General features: G+C 38.6%; 1 protein-coding gene across 5 annotated transcripts in view; it reads right to left on the bottom strand.

Moving 5' to 3' along the window:
* KCNN2 (potassium calcium-activated channel subfamily N member 2) overlaps window positions 1–13,113 on the bottom strand; it is a 146,973-nt gene extending 133,860 nt beyond the window's left edge. For 2 of the 5 annotated variants that reach the window (XM_025388227.1, XM_025388228.1), the window contains exons 1-3: window positions 12,195–13,036; window positions 11,827–12,125; window positions 11,098–11,193 (exon numbers count right to left, since the gene is read on the bottom strand). In XM_025388227.1, the coding sequence (XP_025244012.1) occupies window positions 11,098–11,193; window positions 11,827–12,125; window positions 12,195–12,945 (1,146 nt within the window). In that variant the 5' untranslated portion in view covers window positions 12,946–13,036. Of the gene's footprint in view, window positions 1–11,097; window positions 11,194–11,826 lie in introns of all 5 variants that reach the window. The other 3 variants (XM_025388225.1, XM_025388226.1, XM_025388229.1) reach the window with 3 other exon arrangements.
* Window positions 13,114–27,554: the final 14,441 nt, after the last annotated feature.

Genomic DNA, 27,554 nt, shown 5'->3' with positions numbered 1-27,554 from the left:
CGGCCAAATTACCTGAAAACAATCCCATCTTAAAACCAAATCACTACAGATAGTTACATAATCAGGCAAAAATGCCCAGAATATTAAAGGAAGCAAAGGACACATTATTGATATAGAATATCAGTTGTTAGAATGGTCTACATAATTCATTCCAAGTTTACAATGTATAAATCCCAATGTGTCCTATAAATTCGAAAAGCAAAGTCCAAAACTCACTCAACGATAACACATTATTCTAAACAAAGAACGGACAGAATGTAGATTCAATTGATGATTATTTGAAATAAAACAGAAAAGATACAAGCTCCCTGATAAAAAGTAAAACAATCACTGTACCCAGAATATTTCGAGATGTTATTTGTCATATTTACACAAAGAAATTCTTCCCAGTTCTTTCAGACCACTGTACTCCAAGCACTGTGGTTGAGGGTAGCAAAGAAAACTCTCACCAGAAATAAACCCAGTCCAGAAAAAGAAAAAAACACTTTTTATTTAAATATCCTGTAGACCTACAAAGAATACAGACAGAAATACTGCCAACTACAGTCATTTGCATGTATGCCTTAGGCTGTTTACTACCTCTTATCCCCTTTCAGCAGGAGTTTAATACCAGAATTTTCCATCATCCAAATGATTCCCTTTGCTTACTTTCCGGAGTGCTTCACTTAATTCTTTAAAGTCACCAGGGTCCTAATTAGTAGTGAGGAGAGGCAGTCAGCTGTGATGCCTGAAGAAGTTAATGTAGCACAGAAAGGGCCTTGATTCCAAGATGAAGCCACACCCATGGTAAGTTTACGTGGAAAATGGCCATTTTAGTAAAAACTGTTAGCCTAACATCACAGTACCTGAACACTCATTACAGATCTGAGACCTAATGGACAAAATTATTACTTCTCTCCTAAGATAGTCAACCTCCTCACAGGAAGATTCAGAACTAAATCTGTTTAAAAAAACAAATGGCTGTCCTTAATAGACAGCAAAAGCTTTCATTTAAAACTACGCACGCGCTTGCACACACACACCCTAGATTAAGTGTTAATAAACTAATAAACACTGCTTGAATGGCCCCTTTTTTTTTCCCTGTTCTCTCTCATAAGTTTCGTATGGAAAAAAAAAAAAAAATCACTGTTTTCTAAAGCCCAGAGAAATTGGGCTCCAATTCCACCCCTTCCACCCCAACAAACTCCAAAATAGTGAACAATAACCAACCGCTGACATGTAAATAGCCCTTACCACATGCCAGTCTTCTAAGTAATGTGTGTGTGTGTGTGTGTGTGTGTGTGTGTATAAACTTACTTAATCTTCATAACAACCCCATGAGAGAGGTACTCTGTATTCCCCATTTTACAGAGAAGGAAGTTGAAGTTCAGAGAGATTAAGTAACTTGTCCAAGGTCACACAGCTGATTAGTGGCAGAGCTGAGAATGAATGCACAAAGCCACAAGACTGTGTTGTAAAAACAGTCAACACAAAGGAGAGTCCTATTGCTCTGCTCAGCAGGAAAATTTAGAGAGAAAAATTATCAGAAATCATGGTTTTTAAAGCTTCCCATAATGAAAACAATTGGGAATATTTGGAGACAAAGTTATCTTCCAATATGGCTTTCCCATTGTTTCTATATAATTGTTTTTAACTATTCAAAAGGGATACCCTTTTAGAAGCCTTTTTAGCCAATATTTCAAAACCAAGATCACGGAGAATTAGGAAGGTATAGAAGACCACAGGGAAGCAAATTGCCAGATTTACACATCACAGTACTCAATGCTACCTGGCACTCTTAAGCCTAGATACTGCAGAAATCGCTATATCAGTTAAAGAAACCACATTTCGTAAAGTGGTTTGAAAGCACTTTAAAAATAAAAGGACTGATAAAAACTTTTGGGAGAATAATTTTACAAGCTATCAGTTGTTTAAATACCCTTTAATTCAGTAATTTCTCTCTTGGCAGTTTATCCTTAGGAAATCACCAGAGATGCTCACAAAAGTTAATCTGCAAGGGTATTTGTTATAAAAATGTTTAAAATATGTTATTTCTAATTTTTAAGTGTCCAAAATAGGGAAAATAATTAAATTGATTATATCTACATAATGAAAGAAAACTTGCACCTACAATATTAAGAATGTTTAAACATGAGGAAAAAACAATAAAAAGTTATATGAAGAGAATATAAAATCTCCTTATACAGCAACATCTCAAATAGGATGTCCATATGCTTTATATAAATACACAATATCATAAATAATAGTCATCACTGGGTGGCAAGATTAGACTAATTTATATTACTTTTCATATTTTCCTATGTTTCACAAATTTCCTAACATGAATAGTTATTAATTTTATAATCTGAAGGGAAAAAATAAAATTTTTACGAGTAAAGGGATTAGGTCATGAAGCCTATATTATACACTAAAATTACAAGCAAATCAGTCTTACTTCCTTCTTGGATATCACTAATAGACTGAAAGATCCTGACACTGCAGTATACACAGAAAATGTGGATTTTAACAAGGGATCAGACAGTCCTCATAAAATTCTTGTACACAAACTAGAGAAATGTGAGGTGGCTAACAGAGTTCACAGAGTTCAAACATCATGGATGAGCAGATGGCTCACAACAAAAAGGGCCTACTTCTAAACTCTAACCTTGTCTTGTCCAAAGGTTCACTTTTCAGACTCATAGCTAGCACAAAAGTAGGAAAGAAGAGTCAAATATGTCAATGACAGGTATCCAAACCAAGTAAGAGCCACCAATATTGACCACTTTTCTGGAACAGAATCTAGCACCAATGTAAACTCTGGAGTCTTCCAATTCTATAGATCATCCATACACAGGATTTTCAAATAAACATTAGCATTGATTCAAACAATTCTGACAGGCTGACATGCTGGTCTGAAATCAAGACGCTATTTAAAAGGGTTAGTAAACGTAAAGCTGAGCATTTAGCTCAATAACAATTTTACAAGTGTCACTGGGCAAATTTCTGTGAAGCAATGACCATTTTAGACTAATAAGAGTCAGTATAATATAGCATTTTTGATGAAGAGCGTTAACCCCACTGGAAGATCCTATCTGAAAGTGTTGGGTATATTTCTGACCTTCTCATTTGAAGAGGAAATTCAACATAACTGAGTAAGTCCAGAAGGTTGTGATCAGGTACATTCAATGTCTGAGAAGGAATATTCAAAGAAATTGGGACTATTTAACTAGGAGGGCCTTTAAATGGATCTAATGTTAAAATGTTTGCTCTGTGATCCTGTGAAAAGGGAAATCAACTTATTCTTTTATGCTAGAACTTACAGTCTATTTCTGTCTCTACCACTCCACAGAAATGGCTCATCAAGGTCAGCAATGACCTTCAATTTTCCAAATCCAAAAACCACTTCTCTACCCCATATTAACAGACCTTGGTAGCATTCAATATAGAGTGCTATGCCCTCCTTAAAACACTCCTATCTCTTAGACTCCTTCACCTCAGGGACAATTCATTCTTGTCTCCTCTTTCTAGTTCTTACTTTACTCAACCTCTAGATGTCAGAGAATGATCAACTCTCAACCTTCTCATTTTTCTATTCTCTCTCAGTGATTTCATCAATTCCTGCGGGTTTAAATAGTCTCTGTGCTGATAACTCCCAAATTTAAATATCCGGTACAGACTTCCTCTGCACTCCAGACTCTCATATACAATCAGCAGAATTTCAAATATATTATGCCAAAAGAAATTCCTGATTCTACACCCTGCTTCTCAATTTGAGTCTTCCCTTCTCAGCACAATACACTCAGCTGCTCCAGCCAGAACCCCATTAATCATCTTTGTATTGACCCTTGCCCTTACCTGCCACATTCTGTCCAATGGTAAGTCTGTTCTACCTCTAACACAGGCCTCCAATCAGCCCACTTCTCATCTTTATGGCTGCTACAAGCAAGAATGCTATTAAGCCAGGTGAGCATCATCTCTCTCTATGAAACAGCTTGCCAACAACTTCCTAATAGTATCCAGGCCAATTCTGACAGCATCAAAACAAGGCCTGCTTAAACATTAAGCTGGATCATGACCCTTGCCTGCTTTAAACTCTTAACCGACTTCCCTCCTGCACGTTGGGGAAAAAGAAAAAAATCCATAAATCCTTACCATTGCCTCAAGATCCTTGAAAACCAGGTCCCTTTATCCCCTCCTACTCTATTTGGTACCATTCTGCTCCTGCTTGGGCTATGCTATGCTGGTTTGCTCTTATTTGCTTAAGCACAGTAAATTCCCGATCATGAGACCTTCACACAGGTAGTTCCCAGACTCTGGCAATACTGGCTACTCCTTTCCCTTTATGTCTCAGTTCAAATGTCACTTCCTCAGAAAGTCCTCCCTTGATGGTCCTGTCTGATGTATGCAACCCTTGTCTCCCAACTTTCTATCTCAGCCCTTTGTCTCTCCTCTAAGGAATTTATCACAACTTCCAAAAATTTTATTATTGATTTTTGTCTCTCTTTAACCCCTCCTCCTTGGAATATCAGCTCCAAGAGGAAAGGGCCCCTCCTGTCTTATTCCTCATTGCATTTGCAGACCTCAAAAACTTTTAAAATGTTGAATACGGAATAAATAAAAATGAGACTTCACCTGAACATAAAATCTTACTAAAAATAAGAGCTAAGAATGAAACAGCCTTGTACGTGTATGAACTGACAATCTCAGGAAAAGAGTTTAAGCAGGAACTGGGTGACTCACTTTTATTAAAAATGACATAAAGGACATTCTGGTGCTGGGTGGGATACTGGGTTCAATAATAATTAAGATCCCTCTGTGTGTTTTCTAGTTTTATAAATAGAATTCTTAAGGACTTTTGGGTTGAAAATATACTCCCAAAGTAGAAAATATTACATTATTTCTTAATGAGTAGAAACTCCCTCTAAAACAACCCCACAAAACCACTTCCTATCCTAACCGAATATAACTTCTCTGAAGTTAAATCAGTGCAGGCTGCTATGGTGCTCCCTGCCAAGTGTGGTTTGGGATGATGACAGTCCACAGTGCCTTTATCTCTGAACTGTACAAAACATGGCCCAGAAACAGGATGGGTGCTCTAGAAAACCCATTTGTGGTAAACCTAAAGTTCCACTCTTCATTCATTTGTGATGCTGCTCTGTAAACACACCAGGATCGCTTTATTTAGTGTTACACCCATTAATAATGCAGAGATCTTTACACAGGCAGGCAGAGAAAATTAGTCCTGAGTGATTTCGTTACTACAGTGTATACACAAAGTCAAAGGGACTGAGCATCTCATTACTTCTGATGTAGAGGTTGCTGGCAATATAGACATCAGTCACTGAGCTGAAAACCACCCAACAAAGAAATTCAGGCAAGTTTTCTACCTCACTATCTTTTAGAGTCTTACCTTCAACCTGTTGCTATAATTTTTATCTACCTCATAGGTACATGAAACTACCATAGCAGAAAACTTAAGACCAATCCAAGATAATTTCTTCTACTTCTTTAGCTTCCTTCAACAACCTCCTCCAAATCTTATTTTATTATTTATTTATTTTGAGACAGAGTCTTGCTCTGTCACCCAGGCTGGAGTGCGGTGGCACGATCTTGGCTCACTGCAAGCTCCGCCTCCCAGGTTCAGGCCATTCTCTGCCTCAGCCTCCTGAGTAGCTGGGATTACAGGTGCATGCCACCACCATGCCCGGCTGATTTTTTTGGTATTTTTAGTGGAGACGAGGTTTCACCGTGTTAGCCAGGATGCAAATTTTTTTAACGGAAATAATAAAACTTTGGCAAACATTTGCTTCTGATAACTCCATTTGCCAGCAGATTAGATAACGCACTGCTAGATACTACAAAATAGATGCAAAGAAGCCTGAGACCTTGAGCTTTGTCCTTAAACAATTTGTCACCAAAAAATGTTTCGCAAGAAAATGGTAAACTTTTTAGATTTCTTTAATAAATCTTTTTATAGCATCCAGTGTTGACAATGCTGTGGAGGAATAATGTGTGAGAAAGCAGAGACATAAACTCTGACGGCCTTTCTAGAAGACTAGTGGGCCATACCTTTCCATTTAAAATGCAGTCTCACTGCTGAAAATTTACCATATGTACATACTCTAAATAGATTAAAATAAATATATAAGGATGTTCACTGTAATATTACTTGTAACAGCAAAAACTTAGAAAACTCCAAATTGCCTATCAGCTCTCAGATAGTAAACCACAGTACATCCATAGAATAGGATCTTATGTACCTGCTAAAAAAAAAGAAATAGGTCCCTACTGCTGCTGAGGGTAAACCTCCAAGATACACTACAGAATATAAGCAAGGTATGGGTGTATACCTAAATATTCTGTATTGAAGTTCTGAAGGCATATATATATATAACTTAAAAGTGGTTACCTCTGAGAAACATGACTGAGAGAATATGACTTTCACTTTTTATTCTAAACTCTGCTGTACTGTTTGAATTACTTTCATTATATGTATTGGTTATTTCATTAATAAAAATAGTAACTATATGCAGTATTTCCTGCATGGTCTGCAAACACCTGTTTGCTCTCTGTAGAAGTAGAAAAGAGAACATTCTTTCCTTCTTCTTCAGACTTGAGCCTTCATATAGCAAACCACAGAGCCTACTAGTAGACAGGGACCACCCCTCCCCAACCAGTCCAGGTGAGGCCCCCACCCTCACTCACTGTTTCCTCTTTTCTGTGGCCTTGGTGCATGAATGAAGAGAAATTTTTATTTCTGTTCTTCCGATTATAGAGCTATAGAGTCCATCTCTGAAAAGCTAACTTGAAAGATGATGAAAAGCATGATTCCATCATAAAACATAACAAATAAAATCACTGCTTTCCCTAACGCTATTTATTACATAATTACAGTTGTCCCTTGGTAACCACAGGGGATTAGTTCCAGGAACCCCACAGACACCAAAATCCAGGTATACTTAAGTCTTTCAGCACTTTGCAACCCACATAAATGAAAAGTCAATCCTCCGTATGAGGGTTTTACAGCCAGTGAATATTGTACTTTTGCTGATACAGAACCCATGGATATGGAGGGCCCACTATATTTACTGAAAAAAAATCTGTGTATAAGTGGATCCACACAGTTCACCCATGTTGTTCAAAAGTCAGCTGTATATTACAAAAACAAACAAATGAAAATGTTTTCCAATTCAAAGTATATCATCTGCCATTCTTCCAAGACCCATGAGATCCAGACAGATCAGGCACTAGTCTAACGGGTTTTCTGTTCCCGCTTAGAATCTTATGTTTGCCTACCTCAAAATACTAAACAACTCTTTCATCTAAAATTACCTCTATAAGAAAAATAATAGTATACTAAAGCTGAAAAGATGACATGGAAGCTACACTGAAAATTTCTGATGTTGAAGATCTCAAAGAATAGTTGAACTTCGTTTTGTACTTATTCTGTCAGAGACATATCTCCAACCCCGCTGCGGGGTGGGGGGAAAAAAAAAGTCACTGAAAAGTATGTTTCTGTTTTACCTATAATTTGACCTTGAGACTTGAGGTAGGGAGGCTACTTACTTAGTATCAAGGGACCTTTCCAAACTGTATAAAAATAATCCCTACTATGTTTTCTTTTGTCAGAAGGTCATGATACATAGGCATTTATTACAATTTCTTTATGCGTTCATTCATTTATTTTTTAGCTTTACTGATAGAGAAAACAAGTTCATTATCACCTGAAAAAATCTAATATCTCCTTAGCTAAAAACTACTACTACTCAATCTGATATTTTATAAGTATTACGACCAAAAATGTGATTTCACTTTCGGTAGTGAGGTATAAAAGTAATTAGTAAAATGAACAAAATTGTTGCCTGGTGCACTGAGCTGTCTGTGGTACTGAAAAATGACACCAAAGCTGAAATTTACTGAGCTGGTATCTTACAAAGCCTCCCCATCATACTGTTTTAATTCAAGCACTTCCGTCCATGACTCACCTGAACCATCTTATTTTGCCAGAGTGTGTATAAACATTTTATAAAAGGTCACACAGACTTGCTTTCCAAGGTTCTCCATGAAAATGTCAGGGCCTCCTCTTGCTTCATTAAGCAATTCCAGAGGACATAGAGCCAGAAAGTCAGTTATAACACTTACTTTTCCTGAATGCAGTGAGAAATCATATCATGCACCAGAAATCTACACTGGCTAGCTTTAACTATCTGATTATCATACTGATATGCTAAAAAGAAAAAGCAAAACTGTTCTTTTAGATTATATGCTACGTCCAAGGACATGCTATGAATGGCAGCATAACCTTGCATTTAGTTTCTTAACTCAAAGTTAATTGATATATTTGGAATCATTTAGCATGAGTTGGGAAGTGCTCATTAGCTTAAAACTTTTTATGAAAAAAATACACGCACAGCAGTGACATCAATAAATAAACAAGGAGGGGGGCGTAATTCATCATTTTCCACGCATATACATAAGCCTGGGCAGTTGGTTTCATTGCGTTTCAGAGTAAGGTATTTGACAGCCCTATTGACGCTCTTCTCTGGACGAATTAGAACATCTCTACTTTTTTCTGGTTCTTGACTTCTATTTCAGGGTCTTCACATTTATTTGACCCTTCTCCATTTTATTTTATTTTTTAAATAAAAGTATCTCATATAAGAATTTGGAGTTTCAGCTTAAAGGAGAAATCCCTCTACATAATACACCGAGTAAAAAACCTACATCCAAAATAATTAAATGATATGACCCAAGCATCTATTTTGAAATTATCTTAAGTGTAGTGAGTTTAACAGAAGCCACATATCATATAAAATAAACCCAATTTTAAAACATATAACATTCTATAACGTTTATGTTGCCCAACAGTAAGGAAGTTCATTGTGCATATTTGCCGTGGAGGGTCATTCCATGTCATTTTTCTCACCCATGCAATACATACCCTAATCAAAATACATATGCACATGCATAACTGAAATCATCCTCAAAATTACCCAATGAGTGGAATGCTTTCAAGCATTAATCTATAAAAATATGATGCTTTTTAATTAATTTCTGTAAATTTCAAGCATTCTAATATGATACCAATTTCTCTAAATAAATAGTTAACATTTGGTAGCTCTTCTTAGACTCCTATGAATTACTTCAAAAAATCTCCCAGTGATTCTTAAAGAGTCAGTGTTTTCAAGACACTTTGTTCTTGATGTTAATACCAGCAAATGTCCTCCCCCATGAATGTTTGTTTAGCTGTGTGATTTTCACAAGGAACAGGCAATAACACAAAGGTGGTATTTAATAAAACCCAGCAAGGTCTCCCATTTCAGAATCACTAAGCAAAACATTTTTCAAGTTAACTTGATTTTTAAAAATATGTAAGAACGTTTTGGAATAATCTTTTAAGTTTAAGTGAATTTATATACCAAACTTTTGGATTTAGAGGGAAACTGCAGAAAAAGAAATATCCATGTTTCAGGGTTTTTGGCATGTAGCAGCAGATCGCAGAGGGAAGCATTATGGCCTGGAAGCTAGGACAGGGCTGGTTCTCACTGTGCACTGTCTAGCTGTGTGGCCCGGCAAGCTACCTCTGCTGATTTCAGATTCCTTATCTGTAAACTGAGTCAAAGGACCATTAAACCTATTTTGTTCCTTCCAGCTCTAATTGTCTACTCTTCAAGTCAAAATGAAAAGACAAATTTCTAATGTTTAAGTTATATTTTAGTATCTCTTTAAAATCTTCAAAAAGAATCTCAAAAGCCCACCATCCCTAGTATTGAATTAAAGATGAATCTATGTAAACTGTTAAAACTTTAAAAAATTTAAATGTGTTCATCTCATTTTGGCAGTGCAGTTTTGTTATTTATTTCCCGAGTAGTCTCACTCTTTCTAATTATTCTCCAACCTCATCCCTTCAAAAACACATTTTTCAAAGTTTTACAAATATAAAGGCAAGGTGAAATAATTTCTCCCTCCGCACTTGGAGTAATGTGCATCATTATTTTGTCTGGGCAATCATTAAAAATGATTTCTCCCATATTTACTTTGTGTTTGCTAGTTACTAATTTAAAATTAATTTAATTTAAATTAATACTAAATGACTTCAATGGCAAATCCTATATAAGGTTTCAAATTGAAAGGCAGCTTAAAACTGAGGCAGTCTAAAGGAAGATGGCCTAAATTAAGGGTCTCATAGTACCACCAAATGTCTAACAACTGCTCAAAAAAGAAAAAAAAAATCAGAAAATACATAGTGCAAATTCTCACACACCAGGACCACAGGCCTGAGCCACCACACCTCCCACACAGTGCAAATTCTAAGCTGAAAAAAATCCCAATCTAATTTTCGAAAACTCTATACTTAATTTAATTTAAAAGCCTTAATATTCCTTTGTAGGCTAACAACTGACAAGATGACCCATAAGTTTGATAGAGCATTCTGATATGGATACTAACAGCCAAATATAGAGCTCCTGACTGCATTTAAACAAAATAAATATTAGGAAAAAAAAAAAAAAAACTCACAAGGACAGTGGCCTTAACTGTTAAATTACATTTTTAAAAATACTTAATGATTGGATAAACACAATTTGCATTCTAAACTTACAACAGTTTTTTTTTAATGGTGGGGGATTTAGGAAATGGTTAGGTCTTTTCCCATATCTCATTTAATAAATTAGCCAGCAACTCATCACTCAATTTTCTTCTCTATCCTAAATTATAGAAGATTATATAGATACAATCTCCCATAATGACGCACCCACTAGGAAGAGGTATCTCAGACAAGAACAAAAGTTCATTCTAGATTAAAACTAGAGCATAACTGGCCTTAAGGAACAAAATGTGACTGATCTGGAGAAAAGGATCCGCCTATTGAGGGGAAGTAAAAATCTTGAGTCCAACAAATACATCTCCGAAAATGGTGCATGCTTATTTGCTACCCTGCCTTGTGTTGTTTTCCACTTCCTGAAAGAACAGGTCAGGTGCTAACATAACAATACAGCGTGTGTCTTCTGTAACCTCAAGCAAGGACATGACGGCTTGGAAAAAGCCTCTGCTGCCTCGCGTTTCTCTAGGCTGACTGCAGGGCTTTGGGTCATTCATAAACAGCAGGACCTAAGTTACCTGTATTTCCCTGGCGTGGTACACGATGATCAGACCGAGCAGGATGATCGTGGAGAGACTGATAAGGCATTTCAGAGCTAAGGAATACAGCGACGCCTGCAACACAGACAGAAGCACTTTTAAGAAAGAAGCACTTTTAACCACCTTCCAGGCCCCCAGAGTCAGTCAGTCCCCCATAGGTGGACCTGAACTCACAGAAGGAAGATAAGGGGAGAGGGGTGCACCTGTGTTGGCTCTGTGATCTGTCAGATCATTCAGCCTCAAAACCAAGAGATGAGAGTAGACCTGGAAAGACTGGAAAGACGCGTGGCTGGGCTGCCGGGTCCACGCCATAGAGGAACGAAGCGCTGCTGCTCCAGGCTAGCAAAACCAGAGGGGAACTTCCTCCTGAGTTCAAGAGAGCGGGTGGAAAGGGCCCTCCTAAACATAATTCACCAGGGGATGAACACAGGTGGTTTCCACCGACTCCCAGAACCACTTACTAAAGGTGCGCGAATGCGCTGGGCACTCTTAACTGCCTGGAGAACTTTGGCTGCACGCGGAAAGGGTTCATCTCTGAGTTGTTTAGCTGACTAGGGATGCGCGTACTAGACGCGCCCGCTGTCCTGGCTGGCTCACTTGATAGTTCTGGGGAGGCTGGGACCCGCAGGCAAAGGGTCCCCGCCAGTGCCCATCCCAACCACCCAGTGCCCCGACTCCAGTAGCGTGGGCAAGGCTTCAAGCCGGTACCTTGTCGTAGGCGCCCCACGACAGCTCGGTCTCGATGACCATGACCACGATGCCGAACATGCCGAAGATAAGCGCGTAGTCGCTGAGCCGCTTGCGCTTTTCGAACAGGGCACGCCGGTGGCCCAGCTTGTAGCCGATGTTCTGGTTTTTCTTTTTGCTGGACTTGGTGCCACTGCTGCTGCCGTGCCCGCTCCCGCCACCGCCGCCGCCTCCTCCGGTGCTGCCTCCGCCGCCGGTTCCATAGAGCGCCAGGTTGTTGGAATTGTTGTGCTCGGGCTTAGACACCACGATCTCGGGGGCTGAGGACGAAGCGGCGGCGGCGGCAGCGGCGGCAGCGGCGGCTGCAGACGGGGAGGACGCGCCGCCACCTCCTCCGACAGACGCAGGGGGCTGCAGGGGCTGTGCCTCTGAGTCCATCTCGTGCAGGTTCCGGCGGGACGCGCTCAAGTTGCTGAGCGGCCGCATGACGCCCCCGTTGTACCTGCAGCTGCTCATGGCTATTTCGGTGAAGGGGTTGCTCTCGCGGCGCGCCTGGGGCTGGTGGTGCTGGTGGTGCGCCGGGTGCGGGTGGTGGTGGTGGTGCGAGAGCGGGGGCCCGGAGCCCAGGCTGCCAAGGCTGCCCGTGGGGCTGGCGGCGGGCTGCAGGCTGTGGCACTGGTGGTACTGGGAGGCGGACGCGGGCTGCTGCGCGTACTGCTGCCGGAGCGCACTGGCATGGCTGGACGGCGTCAGCTCGCTCACATTGAGCTGGCTGCCCCGGCGCGACGAGCAGCAGCAGCAGCAGCACGACGAGCCCGACAGCGGCGAGGAGGTGCGGGTCCGGAAAGCGCCGCCGGGAGAGGAGGTGCGGAGCAGGAGGGACAGGTTATCCCCCGCCCCCGCCGCCGGGGCACCGGAGGAGGAGCAGCTGTTGCACCGGAGGCATGGGCTGCTGCCGCCGCTGGCCGGCTGCTGGTGCGCGAGGTGCGGGTGGTGGTGAGGGTGCGGGAGGGGCGCGAAGGGCGGGCACGGCTTGTCCTGGCTCTGCTGCTGCTGCTGGCAATGCAGGTGTGAGGAGCGCGGCGGCGGCGGCGGCTGCTCTGGGAAGAAGCCGCGCTGGAACTGCAATGGGGTTTCCATGTCAGGGCTGTTAAAGCTGCAGGGAGACCAAGCGGTGGTGCACCCTGCGCAATGCGTTATGGTCGGGAGCGGGGACTCCTGCTGCTGGTGCGAGGAAGGGCCCATGCCGGCTCCGGTAGAATCCAGGCGGCGAGTCCGATTGGTTGGGCGCACCAAAACAATGGGCATGACATCACCTGCGGGGACCGAGACTGAGTTTGCGGCGCGCGCGGCTTAGGGAAGCGTGTGTGGCAGAGAAAGATGGGGATGGGAATCTGCAGGACACAAACCCTGGGGGGTGCAGTCCAGAGCCAGGGCGCTCCAGGGCAGGGATTCCACCTGCTGTTTGCGTGCGCCCCTCAGCCCTGCCGGAGATGGCGAGACCCCACGCAGTGCAGCTGGGCTGCAGGAGGAGGAGAAAAGAGAAAGGCGCCCCTCCCTCCCATGCCGCTGCCCCCCTGACTAGTGCCGGATGCGCTGCCCGGATCACCTGCGCCAACCACTGCAGCAAGTCGGGCCATCCTGGCCAGGGGGCAGGCGCAGGGACGGTGTTGAACCCCGACCACTTCTCCGCCTGCATGCCTCGTAGGGCTGCAAAACAGCAGCCCCCTCGTCCCACGCCCGCTTCTCCCAGATCATCCCGCCGAGAGTGGGCTGCCGGCTGCCCGCCAAGTAACTGCGGGGGCACTGGCTTTGGGGAGAAAAAGTTTGGCGGCCGGCTACGCCAGTGCGGTAGCGTGTGGGGAGAATCCCGGGGCCTGAGCCCTGCCTTGGCCGCTGCGGGATCACAGCCGACCCCGCGCCCGGATCTTTCCCCGCCGGCGGGCTCTGGAGTCTGGATTGGGTGCGCGGCGCTCTAGCCCGAGTGCGCTGCGGCGCGGGTAGGGTTAACAGCCTCGGCACCCGGGCTGGGGGAGGGTGGGGGCGGGGCCGGAGGAGGGGATCCCCGCAGTCCGCCAGCAGAGCCGGCAGGGCTTCCCGGGTCCCCCTGGCGGGGGCGGAGGGCTTTCCCCGCTACTGCCAGCTCACATTTGCGCCTTCTCCGGAACATGAGGGGCTGGCGCCCCCGGCCGCCGGGTGCTGGGCTCTGGCGCTCAGGCTCTCCGGCAGCCGGAATCCGGAGGTCCGAGGGCTTTCCAAGCGGTGGAGAGGCAGGCGGCTCGCTCAAAGGTGTGGGGGCTGCTCAGTCACCGCCGGCCTCCAGCTCCTCTTCTGCTCCTCTTCCTCCTCCTCACCTGCAGCGCAGACACAAAGCAAAGACCGGTCACAAATAACGCAAACATCGAGCATTCTTGCCAAATCCTAACTGCAGCGGCGGGTGGGAGAGGGGCCTGGGACGGGCTGATTCACCCCGGTAGTCGCAGCCTGGCAGAGAAATTATTAAGAATGATAGCTTGGGCTGAATAATCGCTGCCCACGGACAGTGCTGGAGGTTTGTTGGAGTTCGGTATCATTTTTTATTTACTCCCTAATAAACTAACACAAATTGCACTTGGTGTCTCACAAACTCCCTGCGCTGTGTTCTTCTAGGAGATGCAGCAACACCATGGTGATCCTTTTGAAGGTTCTTTGTTTCTGCTCCATCTTAAGTCTTTCCATTGGCATTTCTTTGTGAATTCAAATTCCCGTCTCCCCCTAAAGAAGATGAAAGAAATTGGCCCGTTGAATATTTGTTTCCATTTTAAATTATTTTAAAGCCTGATTTTTATGATAGAGACTATTACAACGAATTAGACCTAGAAATTAGAGTGAAAGCGGATCACCCTCATTAGGTCATTAGGTAATTGGAATTCTCAGCTGGATCCGATGTCTTGATATTCTACTCGGCAGCTGCCCTAAAGTTGCTTACCTGGTATCTGCTTTTAAGAGTGTGCGTGCGTGTGCTTTCAGTGTCACGGAGTGAATAATTCATTTTATGATATTCTTTGGACACATGTTAAACAATTTTAATTTTTTTGTACGTGCAAATAAACATTCAGCAGAAAAAAAGGGGTGGGGGGCGCAGAGCTGCTGTTAGTCCCATCGCCCTGGACTTGAGATAATGAATACTGTCCGGACTTGAATTTCTCAATGGTCTTCGTCAAGAATATAATTTAGTGGCTAACAATCAGACAGCATTTTGTTTTTATCATCTATTGTTGTTTTTGTTCTGTATCTTCAAAATGACAATTCAGTAAAACTTGTTTAGGATCACGAAGCTAATTGAGTCTTCCGGGCAGCTGAGTAGATACTGCATGAATTGTGTGGAAAGCGTAACTATTAAAAACAATTCTGAGAAGTAATTTGAATTAAAATAGAAGTTTCCCTATGAAAAGTTACTAACCTGGTCTGAAAAAGAAATTCAACTCATGCAGAAAATCCATCAAACATGTATTAGGACCCTTTTCAACAAATTATATAGCTTTCCAGTTGCTACGGGTAGCGATTGAGTGAAAATGTTTGATTCATCCTTAGAAATCTAAATACTTCAAAGGAACATTATGATAAATTAATAAATATTTTTATTAGCGATTCATAAATTTAGAAAAAAGATTACATAGCCTCCACCCCCGAAATACCACAATAGTTGTTGCCAGCATTAAATTAGATATAAAGTTCTACAGTTTCGGAACTGTCATAAGAAAAATAATGGCTGCATCCCTTGTGTCAAACTGACTTTGTCAAATAGCAAATTCAGTGCTTCAACAGAGGCTCCAAAAACAAAATAATAGGCAAAAATATATCTTTTGCCATGTATATCTCTATGCTCTAGCATGGGATTAGTTGCAGTGCCATTAATCATGTAGAAATCATGTAGAAATAATCATCTCAGAAATTGCCTACTGAGATTTATGGCAATGTTGCATGGAGTTCTCACTTCTCTCCAAGGGGGTACACAGGAGGACAGAAGGCACAAAATTCAGAAGAAAGTGGAAATTTGATCCACAACATGAGGGACTGTCGGAACACCAAAACTCAGACTAATAGTACTTCTGGCTAGCCACTTTTTTGAAAAAGCTCATAAAATAAATTAATAATGTAAAACTCACTGTGATTGGACAGACAGCAAATCAATTAGACATTTATCGGCTTTCTGTTAAGAAATCAACTGATTACACACACTCGAAAAGCCATCTTGCTAATAAATATCTGTATATTGAGAGTGTGATAAACCTGTATTACTATGATGAAAAAACACAAGATAATTTTGTGTTTCATTTTTAGTCTGAATCATAACTTCATTGTTTAAGACATTTTACACTATTAGGTTACAACAGGCACATTTAAGAAGTTCTTATTTTCATCATTCCTCTTTTAATAAAGTCAACAAATTTTATGTTTATATGTAGACATTTAAAATGTATATGATGTAATTTTTTCTTTTTTTTCCTATACAGGATTGTAGAGATACATGTAACATGTAAAGTTAAATGAAGCAACAAAGGCAATATTCTTCCACATGGATAGTCCTTTGCACATAGGAGATACTTATTTATACTTGTGACTATAGAGAGAAGAGAGGAAGGAAATGAAGAAACATTGGGGGTAAAAAAAGACGCAGATCAAGGGCCATGACTTCCAGTGATAAGCTTTCAGAAAATTAAATTTGCTTCTTTTTGTTCCATTAAGGCATATAAGTGAGAGAATTTCCCTAGATTAACACCAGAGGTCATACTCATCCACAAAATGTATTTCAAATCTAATCAATTAAATCTATTTCCAGCATCACCTTTTAATAAAAATTGCCTATTTTTTTCTTATGGCCTACAACAATTGCTTTCCCATATTTGTTGAATTTCAAGCTTGTGAACACACACACAAACACCCATCCACAAACACACACATTTTCTTAGAAGAATGTCTTTTTTCAGACCACAGGAGCTTGGGAAAAAACTTCATGTTGTTTGCACTCCAATCCCTTATTTTACTCAAATTTATATTAGGCCATTGTTTATAATTCTCTTCTTTATAGGACTGTCTATGCTATGTCTTTTTGTTGTACCTTAAAAAGCAGGGTTCTCTTGACTTTGGGTGTTTTTGGTATATTTCCAAAGGCAATCAGACCAGGGGTCCCTGGCATCTGTTTCCCACATTGTGTGGTCTGAAGGAAAATGTTGACCTACAAAGTAAATGTTTTTCTGATAATTATTTTTTTCTTTGCCTGGGTAAGTCAACTACAATATTTGGTGGTGCCAAACAGAGAGGTTGTGACGAGACACTGCCACTCTGAACTTACTGTCCTTAGCAATAAATGCAAGTGGGGAATCAGGATAGTATCAATTATTTCCTTAGCACAATAACAATTCCATGTTTCTGGAAACATAACAATTAAAAGGCCCTAAAAACACTATTATTTTTAAATCACACATTGCCCCACTTCATAAGAAATCTACTAATTTGAAGAAAACATAAACATCATAATTATTATATGTGGTTCTTCATACTTCCGCATTATGATTATAAAGTATCAAGATATGAATGAGCGTATTGGTGAGGGTCTTATAAATGTTTAGCAATACCTCTATTTTTTAGGGGCTAATTATTGTGTTAGGGCCTATCCATTCACTTCCTAAATTTTCAGTTTTTCCTATTCTCACCCTTGTCTCCTACAGTTTCTTAGATAGTTAGCATATCTATAAAAGTCTCTGCAATGCCAGCAAAAAAAGACAAAGGTAAAACTCACACTGAGTTTGCTAGAACTTAACTTGTGTTAATTAAATGGGTGAACAGGTAGAAATCACTGTGTATGCTAAGTCTTATTAAAATAATCTGTGGATTTCATGAACAAATATCCTTTGGCAGCTAGAAACACAACACTCGCATCTAGAAAGTCATAAAACTTAGCAGACAGCACATTCTACTTTATAAAGTAGTTTCTCATGTGTTTATTTTATTTGCATCTCACAACAAACCACATGGAAGGCAGGAAAAGGTTTTATCATCATCTCCATTTTACAAGTAAAGATAATACCTGAAATTCAGTGCCTGCCCTACCCAAGGTGATACAGCTAGTGAGTAGCAAAGAGAGGCCAGAGTTCAAATACAATCTTCTGAATTTTTCTGTGAGTCTGTTTTACACGCTGCTTGCTCTTCTTCACAGCCAAAGAATATAGTAGCCTCTCATTACTAGAAACTGCCTGTGAAGGGCCTCACAGACATCTCCTCACTGGCTTTTTGGTTTCTGTGATTCTTAACTATTGTCCTCTTGTTGACTTCACTTGATCAACAGAATAATTTGTGAAGATATGATCCAAATGTAGATGAAATCGCAGTGCTGTATGCCTGCAGGTCCAAGGTACTTAATTAAAATGTGTTTAAAAAAATAGAGATACTGATGTATTCAGACACACTCTTCTATCTACTTTGCTGTCAACCTGTAGATTCTTAATTTTTGGTAATATTGACACTGGCAAATGCCATTTAGTTGTTTCAAATAATAAAGGAGAAGGAGCAGGCTCAAATTCTTCACCCTGCAGCTCAGAGGAACTTGTCTGCAGTCTTGCAGGCATCCAGCTTGGTTCCTTGGCTCCTACTCTGGCAGACTGGTCCTCTCATTGCTTCTCCTTTTATGCCAAAGAGTGAGAGAACCAGAGAAAGGAAGCCAGGCTGCACGCCACAAGGAGAGAAAAACCAGTGTGCCCCACAGCTGGCTTAAAGAGTTAGCAAAAGTGGAACCAAAGATATTAAAACTAGCCCTAAATATTGAGGTCAAAGCTTACACTTGGTAATCTCAAAAGTTCTCTGGTTGCTCAGTGCTAAAACATAGGGAGGCTAAAAACTGAAGGTTTATTTTCTCTTTGAAATCCAGTGTATATTTTCATAATTATTTTCTTCTTCCATACAGGGTTAGGGCACAAGATATATTGACTCATTTTTTTCATTTCCTGATCACAGCCCTGTAAATTCTCTTTCCATGTGTTACTCATGAACTCCCTCTTCCTATATTTGCCTTATTCTTATCTACCTCTTGCCAAACAGGCTCAAAAAATCTACTACTCTTCATCTAACTTTATATTATTCTCTCTCTTTCTGGGAATATTTGTAAATCCCAGTCCCCTAATAATTGTTTTAGTGCCAGGAGTTGGTGCCTACTCATACAAAGGGAAAGAACCACAATTTGCTAAGTTAAATTAAACATAACAATGTCACCAGCAACCAAACACTCTAGATAACTTGATAAATAAATTATCAAGGTTTGCATATTCATATTTATCTTCTAAGCCAGGGTTGTCTTAAAAATGAGTTTAATTCCAGATTACTGCTCTTTTGTCTTATGGCTGTAAATCCATTAACACTTTTGTTCTACTGTTTTAATTATTAATGTACAATAATTAGGTCATACAAAACAATATACATTAAGTAAAATATCGGGGAAAAGCACAACAGATATATGCTAGACAAATTTAATGACAAAACTTACTATTTAATACAATGTATTAAATAGTATTACTATTTAATACTACTTAGGATGAGTCCTTCCTAAAACCTGTTTAATTAGTTGAAACTACTGGATACTTTCACAAGTTAAATTATCTTAACAAGGAATATTTCCTAGCTCATATAACTAAAAGTATTATTAGGTAAAACTTCAATGCTATTTGATTCAGAGGTTAAGACATCATCAGTGTTTCAACCAGTGTTTCAGTTTCCTTAGATATTTTATTATTCTCCTCCTTCATATATATTGGCTTAATCCTCAGGTTAACTTACCTCATGGTAGCAAAAAGAGCTGTAGCAGTTTTAGGCCTCATATCCATACCCAAATCATTCAGAGGGTAGAAGGTCATCCTCTGCCCCAACTTTTCAAACAATTTTCTAGTATATCTAATTGAAGCAGCCTCCATACCCAACTCTGAACTATAAAGAATGGTTAAAGGGAGATATGATGGGAATGACTCATCAAACAGAGAATATTGATAAATAAACTGAAATTATTTAAAAGAATCTAATTGAAATTTTGGAGTTGAAAAGTAGAATAACCATATGAAAAATTCCATGATAGATTTGAGCCATCAGAAAAAGAATCAATGAACTGAAAAATACACTGATGAAGATTATGCAATCTGAAGAACAAGAAAAGAAAGCATAATAATAAGAAAACCCCCAGCACCTCAGAGAAATGTGAGACACCTCTAAATGCACCAAGAGACATGAAATGGAAGACCAAAAGAAAAAAGAAAAAAAAGACAGAAAAAAATATTCAAAGAAATAATAGCTGAAAACTTTCCAAATTTGATAAAAAAACATTCATCTACACCTCCAAGAAATTCAACAAACTTTAGGATAAGCATAAAGCAATCCATACCCAGAAACATTATAGTCAAAAAGGGAAAATTTTGGAATAGGTAAAGAAAAATAACATGCCAAGTACAAGAGAACCCCAATAAGATCCACCACTGACTTTTCTTCATTAAACGATAGTGACCAGAAGCCAGTGGGATGGTATACTCAAAGCACTGAAAAAAAAAAAAAAAAATCTGTCAATTAAGAAAATATTTAATAACATTAACAAACATGAAGACAACATACGTATTTTCCCAGAGTAATAAAAACTGAGAGAATGTAATGCTAACAGACTTGCCTTTCCAGAAATGCTAAAGAAAACTTTCAGGCTGAAAGCAGATAACATCGGATAGTAATTTGAATCTATACACACACAGAAAAAGAGTGCCAGTGGTAATTATGTGGGTAACTACAAAAAACAATATAATTTCATATTTTTGAATTTCTCCTAACTGATTAAATGAAATACCTTAAAATAATGAATGTATAATTATACTGTTTGGTCTATAATATAGAAATTTAACATATTTGACAATAACAGCACAAAGGATTGAGGTAGGAGAAAGACATATTGAAGTACAGAAATGACACCAGATGGTAATTTGAATTCACAGGAAGAAATGAAGAGGACCAGAAAAGGTAAATAGGTTAGTATAATAAGTTCTATAAATACATGTCTACTGTCTGTTATACCATGCAAACAACAACCATACAAGTACTGGAGTGGCTACATTAGTATCAGCCAAAATGGACTTTAAGAAAAAAAAAAAATGTAACTGGAGACAAAGAAGACAATTTTATAAGGACAAAATGCCAGCCCATCAGTAAAATACAACAGTTTTAAATACATATGTGCATAAAAACAGAATCTCAAGATACATTAAGCAAACTGACAGAATTGAAAGCACAATTAGTCAATTCAATAATAATAGTTAGAGACTTTAATACTCTACTTTTAATAATGGTTAGAACAGCTGTGCAGAAGATTAACAAGAATACAGAAAATGTTAACAGCAGTATAAACCAACTGTACCTCACAGACATTTACAGAACACTCTCCTCAGCAACAGCAGAACACACATTTTTCTCACATACACAAGGAACATTCTCCAAAATAGACTGACTTGACCATTATGCAATCTATGCATGTAACAAAATTGCACTTGTACCTCATATATTTATACAAATTTTTCAAAATCTTGGGAAATTCAGAAATATGTAAATATTAAACAGCACACTCCTAAATAAGAATCAAAGAAGAAATCACAATGGGAATTAGAAAATATTTAAAGATAAATGAAAACAAAATCACAACATGCCAAATCCTAGAAGATGCACCTAAAGCCATGCATAAAGGGAAATTCTTAGCCAGAAATATGTAAATTGGAAAAAGATAAAATATTTCAAATCAATAAGCTAACGTATTACTTTAAGAAACTGAAAAAAGAAGAGAACAAGGCAGAAAGAATCATAAAGACTAGAAGTTAACAATGACAATAAAAAACAGAACATATCATTGAAAATAAAAATTAGTTTTTGAAAAGATCAATAAAATTGATGAACCTTTAGTAGACTGACCAGGAAAAAAAAAAAAGAGAGAAAGAGAGAGAAGAGCATATTACTAAAATCTGGAAATAAATAGAGGGCATCACTACTGACCTTACAGAAATGAAAAGGATTATAAGAGAATGAGGTAAACCAGTATATGCCAACAAATTGATGACTTAAATAAAATGAGAAAATTCCTAGAAAATACCAAAACTGACCCATGATTAAGTAGAAAATTTGAAGAGGCCTGTACAAAGTAAAGTAATTGTATTAGAAATTTTTTAACTTTCTATGAAGAAATGGCCAGGCCCTGTTGGCTTCACTGGTGAATCTATAGTATACTTAACACATAATTAATAGTAATTTTTCACAAACATTTCCCAAAATATAGAGGAGGAAAAACACTTCCCAACCCATTTTAAAAGGCTAGTATTAACCTGATATCAAAATGAAAGACATCACAGGCCGGGCGCGGTGGCTCAAGCCTGTAATCCCAGCACTTTGGGAGGCCGAGACGGGTGGATCACGAGGTCAGGAGATCGAGACCATCCTGGCTAACAAGGTGAAACCCCATCTCTACTAAAAAAATACAAAAAACTAGCCGGGCGAGGTGGTGGGCGCCTGTAGTCCCAGCTACAGGAGGCTGAGGCAGGAGAATGGCGTGAACCCGGGAGGTGGAGCTGAGATCCCGCCACTGCACTCCAGCCTGGGTGACAGAGCGAGACTCCGTCTCAAAAAAAAAAAAAAAAAAAAAAAAGAAAAGAAAAGAAAGACATCACAAGAAAACTACATTTATGTATATAGATGCAAAAATTTTCAACAAAATACAACCAATCCATATATAGCAACATAAAAAGTTATTATATACCATGACCAAGTTGGAATTATCATAACAACACATAGTTTAGTGTCATAAAATCAATTAGTGTAATACAAACTATCAATACAATAAAGCAAAATAACCATATAATCATCTCAATGGACACAGAAAAAATATTTGACAAAATCCAAAACTCTTTCATGATAAGCACACTCAACAAAGTAGGAATACCAGGAAGAGGTTGAATAGGACTTCCCTAGCCTGATAGAAGACATCCATGAAGAAATCTACTACTACTATCATACTTACTGGTAAGAGACTAAATGGCTTTTCCCTTAAGATCGAAATGAGAGAACAATATCTGTTCTTCCCACTTTTGTTAAACATTGTATTAGAAATTCTAGTCCGTACAGTTAGGTAAGAAAAAGAAACAAAAGGTATTCAGATAGATAAGCAATAATTGAACTATCTCTTTATACAGGACATGACTGTGGATCTAGAAAATCAAAAGGAATTCACTAAAATGCTCTTAGAACTAATAAACAGGGTCAGCAGGTTTCTAGATATAAGGTCAACATCAATACAAACCAACTGTATTTCTATACACCAGTAATGAACAATCTAAAAATGACATGTAAAAATGACTGCATTTGTAAAGGTATCAAAAAGAATACAGTAATTAGAAATGTAACAATAAAAGTACAAAACTGATACTCTGAAACTAAAAAAGAAAAAAGTTAAATAAAGAATGCGCAAATTAATGAAGATACAATCTACGTTCCCAAGGCAAAATACTTAACATTGTTAAAATGGCAGTAGTCTCTAAATTGGCCCACAGATACAATCAAATCCCTACCAAAATCCTAGCCAATAGGGTTTGGGAGAAATTGGCAAACTGACCCTAATATTCATATAGAAATGCAAGTAGCCAAGAATAGACAAAGTAATCTTTAAATAGAACAAAGTTGGAGGATGCACACTTGTTGAGTAGAAAGCTACTACAAAGGGATAGTAATCAAGATAGTGTGGTAATGGCATAATATAGATATGTAGGACCAATGAAACAGAATTGAGAGTCCAGAAATAAACCTTTACATTTATGATTGATTGACCTTTAATAAGGGTGTCTAGATAATTCACTGGGGGATAGAACAATCTTTTCCACAAAAAGTGCCAGGAAAACTGAATATTCACATGCAAATACATGAACCTGGACGCTTTCCTTACACCATGCAAAAAAATTAACTCAAAATAGATCAAAGGCTTAAACGTAAGGAACAAACTGTAAAACTCTTAAAGCATTTGAGTGAATCACTGTGAACCTGTGGCCTCAGAAATGGTATTTTAGATATAACACTAAAAGCATAAGCTACAATAGAAAAACATAGACAAATTGGGCTTAATCAAAATAAAAACTTGTGCTTCAAAGGATACCATCAGGAAAGTGAAAAGACCACCTATAGAATGGGAGAAAGTATTTGCAAATCACAGATGTGAAAAAGGACTGGTATCCATAGTATATAAAGAACTCTTATAACTCAATTATAAAACTAATAAATATGTAATATGTATTTCAAGATAACTAAAAGATTTTGAGTGTTACCACCACAAAGAAACAATAAATGTTAAAGTGATGGATATGGTAATTATCCTGATATGATCATAATATAGTGTACACATGCATCAAAACATCACACTGTACCCTATAAATATGTACAATTCTGTGTCAAACACAAATAAAAATAATTTTAAAATTATTCTTAAAGAATAAATAAGCCAAAGGCAGAATCTCTGAATAGACATTTCTCCAAAGAAGACATAAAAATGGTCAATGGGCACATGAAAAGCATAGGCACAACATCATTGGCCACTAAAGAAATGCAAATTGAAACCACAATTAGATACTTCACACCCACTAGGATGCCTACATTTAAAAAGACAGACAATAACAAGTGTTGTCAAGGATGTGATGAAATTTGAACGTTCATACACTGCTAGTGGGAATATAAAATAGGACAGGTGCTTTGGAAAACGGTTTAGCAACTCCTCAAAATATTAAATGTAAACATATCATTTTACTCAGCATTTTACTTCTAGGTCAGTACTCAAGAGAAAAAAAGTTTTTGTACATCCATACAAAAACTTTTACATGAATGTTCCCTGCAGCATAATCCGTAATAATCAAAAAGTAGAAACAGTTCAAAATCCATCAACTGATAAGTATGTAAATAAAATGTGGTACAGGTTGAGTATCCTTTATCCAGAATGCTTGGGATCAGAAATGTTTCTGATTTTTTTATTTTCTTGAATTTTGGAATATTTTCATATACATAATGAGAGATCTTGGGGATGAGACCCAAGTCTAAACACATAATTCATTTTTGTTTCATATACACCTTATACACACAGCCTGAAGGTAATTTTAGACAATAAGTAATTTTGTGCATGGAACAAAGTTTGTGTACACTGAACCATCAGAAAGCAAAGGTATCAGGTGTGGAATTTTCCTTATGGTGTCATGTTGGTGCTCAAAAAGTCTCAAATTGTGGCACATTCCAAATGTTGTATTTTCAGATTAGGGATACTCAACCTGTATACCCTTAAAATGGAATATTATTCATCAGTAAAACCAATGAAGTCTTGATACATGATACAACATGGATGAACCTTGAAAACACATAAAGGAAAGCCAGTCACAAAACACATGTTACATGATTCCATATATAGGACATGTCCAGAACAGGCAAAGCTAAAGACAAAAGTTACAAAATTGGTTGTCTTGGGCTGGGGGGGAAGGAAAGCAGCAAATTGGAGTAAGTAATAATAGGTGCAGTGTTTCTTCCTGGTGTGATCAAAAATATTTTAAAATTGGAGTGTGGTGATGGTTATGTAACTCTGGGAACATACTAAAAACTACTGATTTATACACTTTAAATAGGTAGATTGTATGGTGTATATAAATTATATCTTAAGAAAATTGTTAAAAACTGATGCAAGCAATGCCCAAATAAAACTGAATGCTAAAATGAAAGTATCAATTTAAAATGAATATTGGTTAGGCAACCTTTGATCTATAAGATTAGGAAGAACAAGAAAAAGTTTTTCGAGGTGGCGTAAGTGACTATCATCTATGTATTTTAAGATAATTGAGGATTCAAGATTTTTTTTTGTCAGTCTCTATCCAGAGAGTTTGTAAATCCAAATAGTATCATGGTTCAATGAATGTCCTAATAAGAATTTTAGTATATGAATAAGCTGTGGCATTTTAATTGTGGAATTTAGATTTCTCTTAATGATATGTAAGTAGAGGATCAAGTATAGTTTGTACTGAATTCTACAGTTAAAAATCACTGTCATGAAATGATCCTAACAGTGAGAAAAAAGTGGGACTAAAGCATTCTCTGAAGATGACTGGTACTGGCTACTTGTGGCCATTAATTAATTTTCTTTGTAACCTCTTAGCTCTCCTACCACCCTTTGGTATCTCAGACATATACATACAGCATCGTGAGACCGAGCCTTTTGTAGAGGTTGTTGGTGGTAATTTAGAAAATATATGTTCTCAGTTTTGAGAGTCAGCAGCAAAAGTGCACTCAATACCCAGTCTGCTGCATGTGGTTTGGCTTGTTTGAAGCGCACATCTGAAAGGACTCAGCGGTCAAGAAGACATACATGGGCTGGCACTGTGTAGTTAGCAAGGGTCTCACTTGATATTAACAGGTGGTTGTAATACTAGGATCAGACTTACTTGAGTGCTCACTTCAAAAGAGAAGCTAAGGGAGTGGGAGGCTTCCCACTCTCTTGGGAAAGCTGAGCCAATAGTTCAACACTGTCTCATAGATGGTTATCTAGGGTCACTTAGAGGTGAGGATAGCTTTGAAGCAGTACATATAATCCCTGACTATTTCCCATTATTATGAAGAACTAATTTACTCATGGGGTTTTTCTTTTGGTTTGTGTTTTTAGCCAAGGTAAAGGTAATGTTTTTATTTAAATATATTACCTATTTTATTAAGAATTAAAAAAACACTGTTTTTAGTGGTCACATGGACAATGGAAAAAGACATAGAAAACAAAATACTTTGTTCCCAAAGATAAATTATGTGAAGTATACCAAACCATTGAAATAAGATTAATGAAAGTTTTGTCTAGGTTATTAAACATAGTTCCATGATGAAGAACTCATATTTCCTTGTCTAGATTTCAGTATTTTGATTATCCCAAGATCTGGACTTTGGAGAACACATAAAGCAGGCAGCCTAGTAAGTGGGCTTTCCCCATAAGTGGTGGAATCTGATGCAATTGATGAGTACCATTCTAGGGTTTTCTTAATACTGGTGATGTTAACTTTGATCACTTGGTGATGATGGTGTCTTCCAGATTTCTCCACTGTAAAGTTATTGTTTCTCCCTCCACAGTTAATAAATATCTTATTAGATTCTTTGAGATTATGCAAACATACCATTACTCATCATAATTTCACCCAGTAATTTTAGCACCAATCAATGATTATTTTCTGTAACAATTATAACTGTGGTGTTTACCTAATGGTGATGTCCTCCTTTAATAGTATCTTCTATGTTGATTAGCTAAATTATATTTAAAGAAAGACATGTCCCTACCTCCAAATGTACTTATTTATTCAATGAAATATTATTATAACAGTGTAAAGGTAATAGGTGTTTTATTCTATGAGTGATAATCCATTATCATTATTTATTTTTTTCTCAAATGATTCCAGCCTTGGTCATTAAGAGCTCCTTCAGGTTGGCCCCTGTGTCCTTTTGGCATGGCCCCATTATTTTTTGAGCAGTTCATCATCTTCTGGCATCACAAGATGTTCGAGGCTTAACTTAGTATTTTTTCTGTCCCAGCCCTGGAGTCAACTATTTTTCCAGGTATGCCTAGTTTCTTTCTTTTTTTTTTGGAGAATGAATTTAAAAACCAAGATATGCGTACAAAGGTATACTCATTGTTACTGCCATGTCATTTTTACAGG

The sequence above is a fragment of the Theropithecus gelada genome, chromosome 6, assembly GCF_003255815.1.
Source record: "Theropithecus gelada isolate Dixy chromosome 6, Tgel_1.0, whole genome shotgun sequence".
NCBI lineage: Eukaryota > Metazoa > Chordata > Mammalia > Primates > Cercopithecidae > Theropithecus > Theropithecus gelada.
Note: the sequence above shows the minus strand (reverse complement) of the source record. Positions and strands in the feature narration are given on the sequence as shown.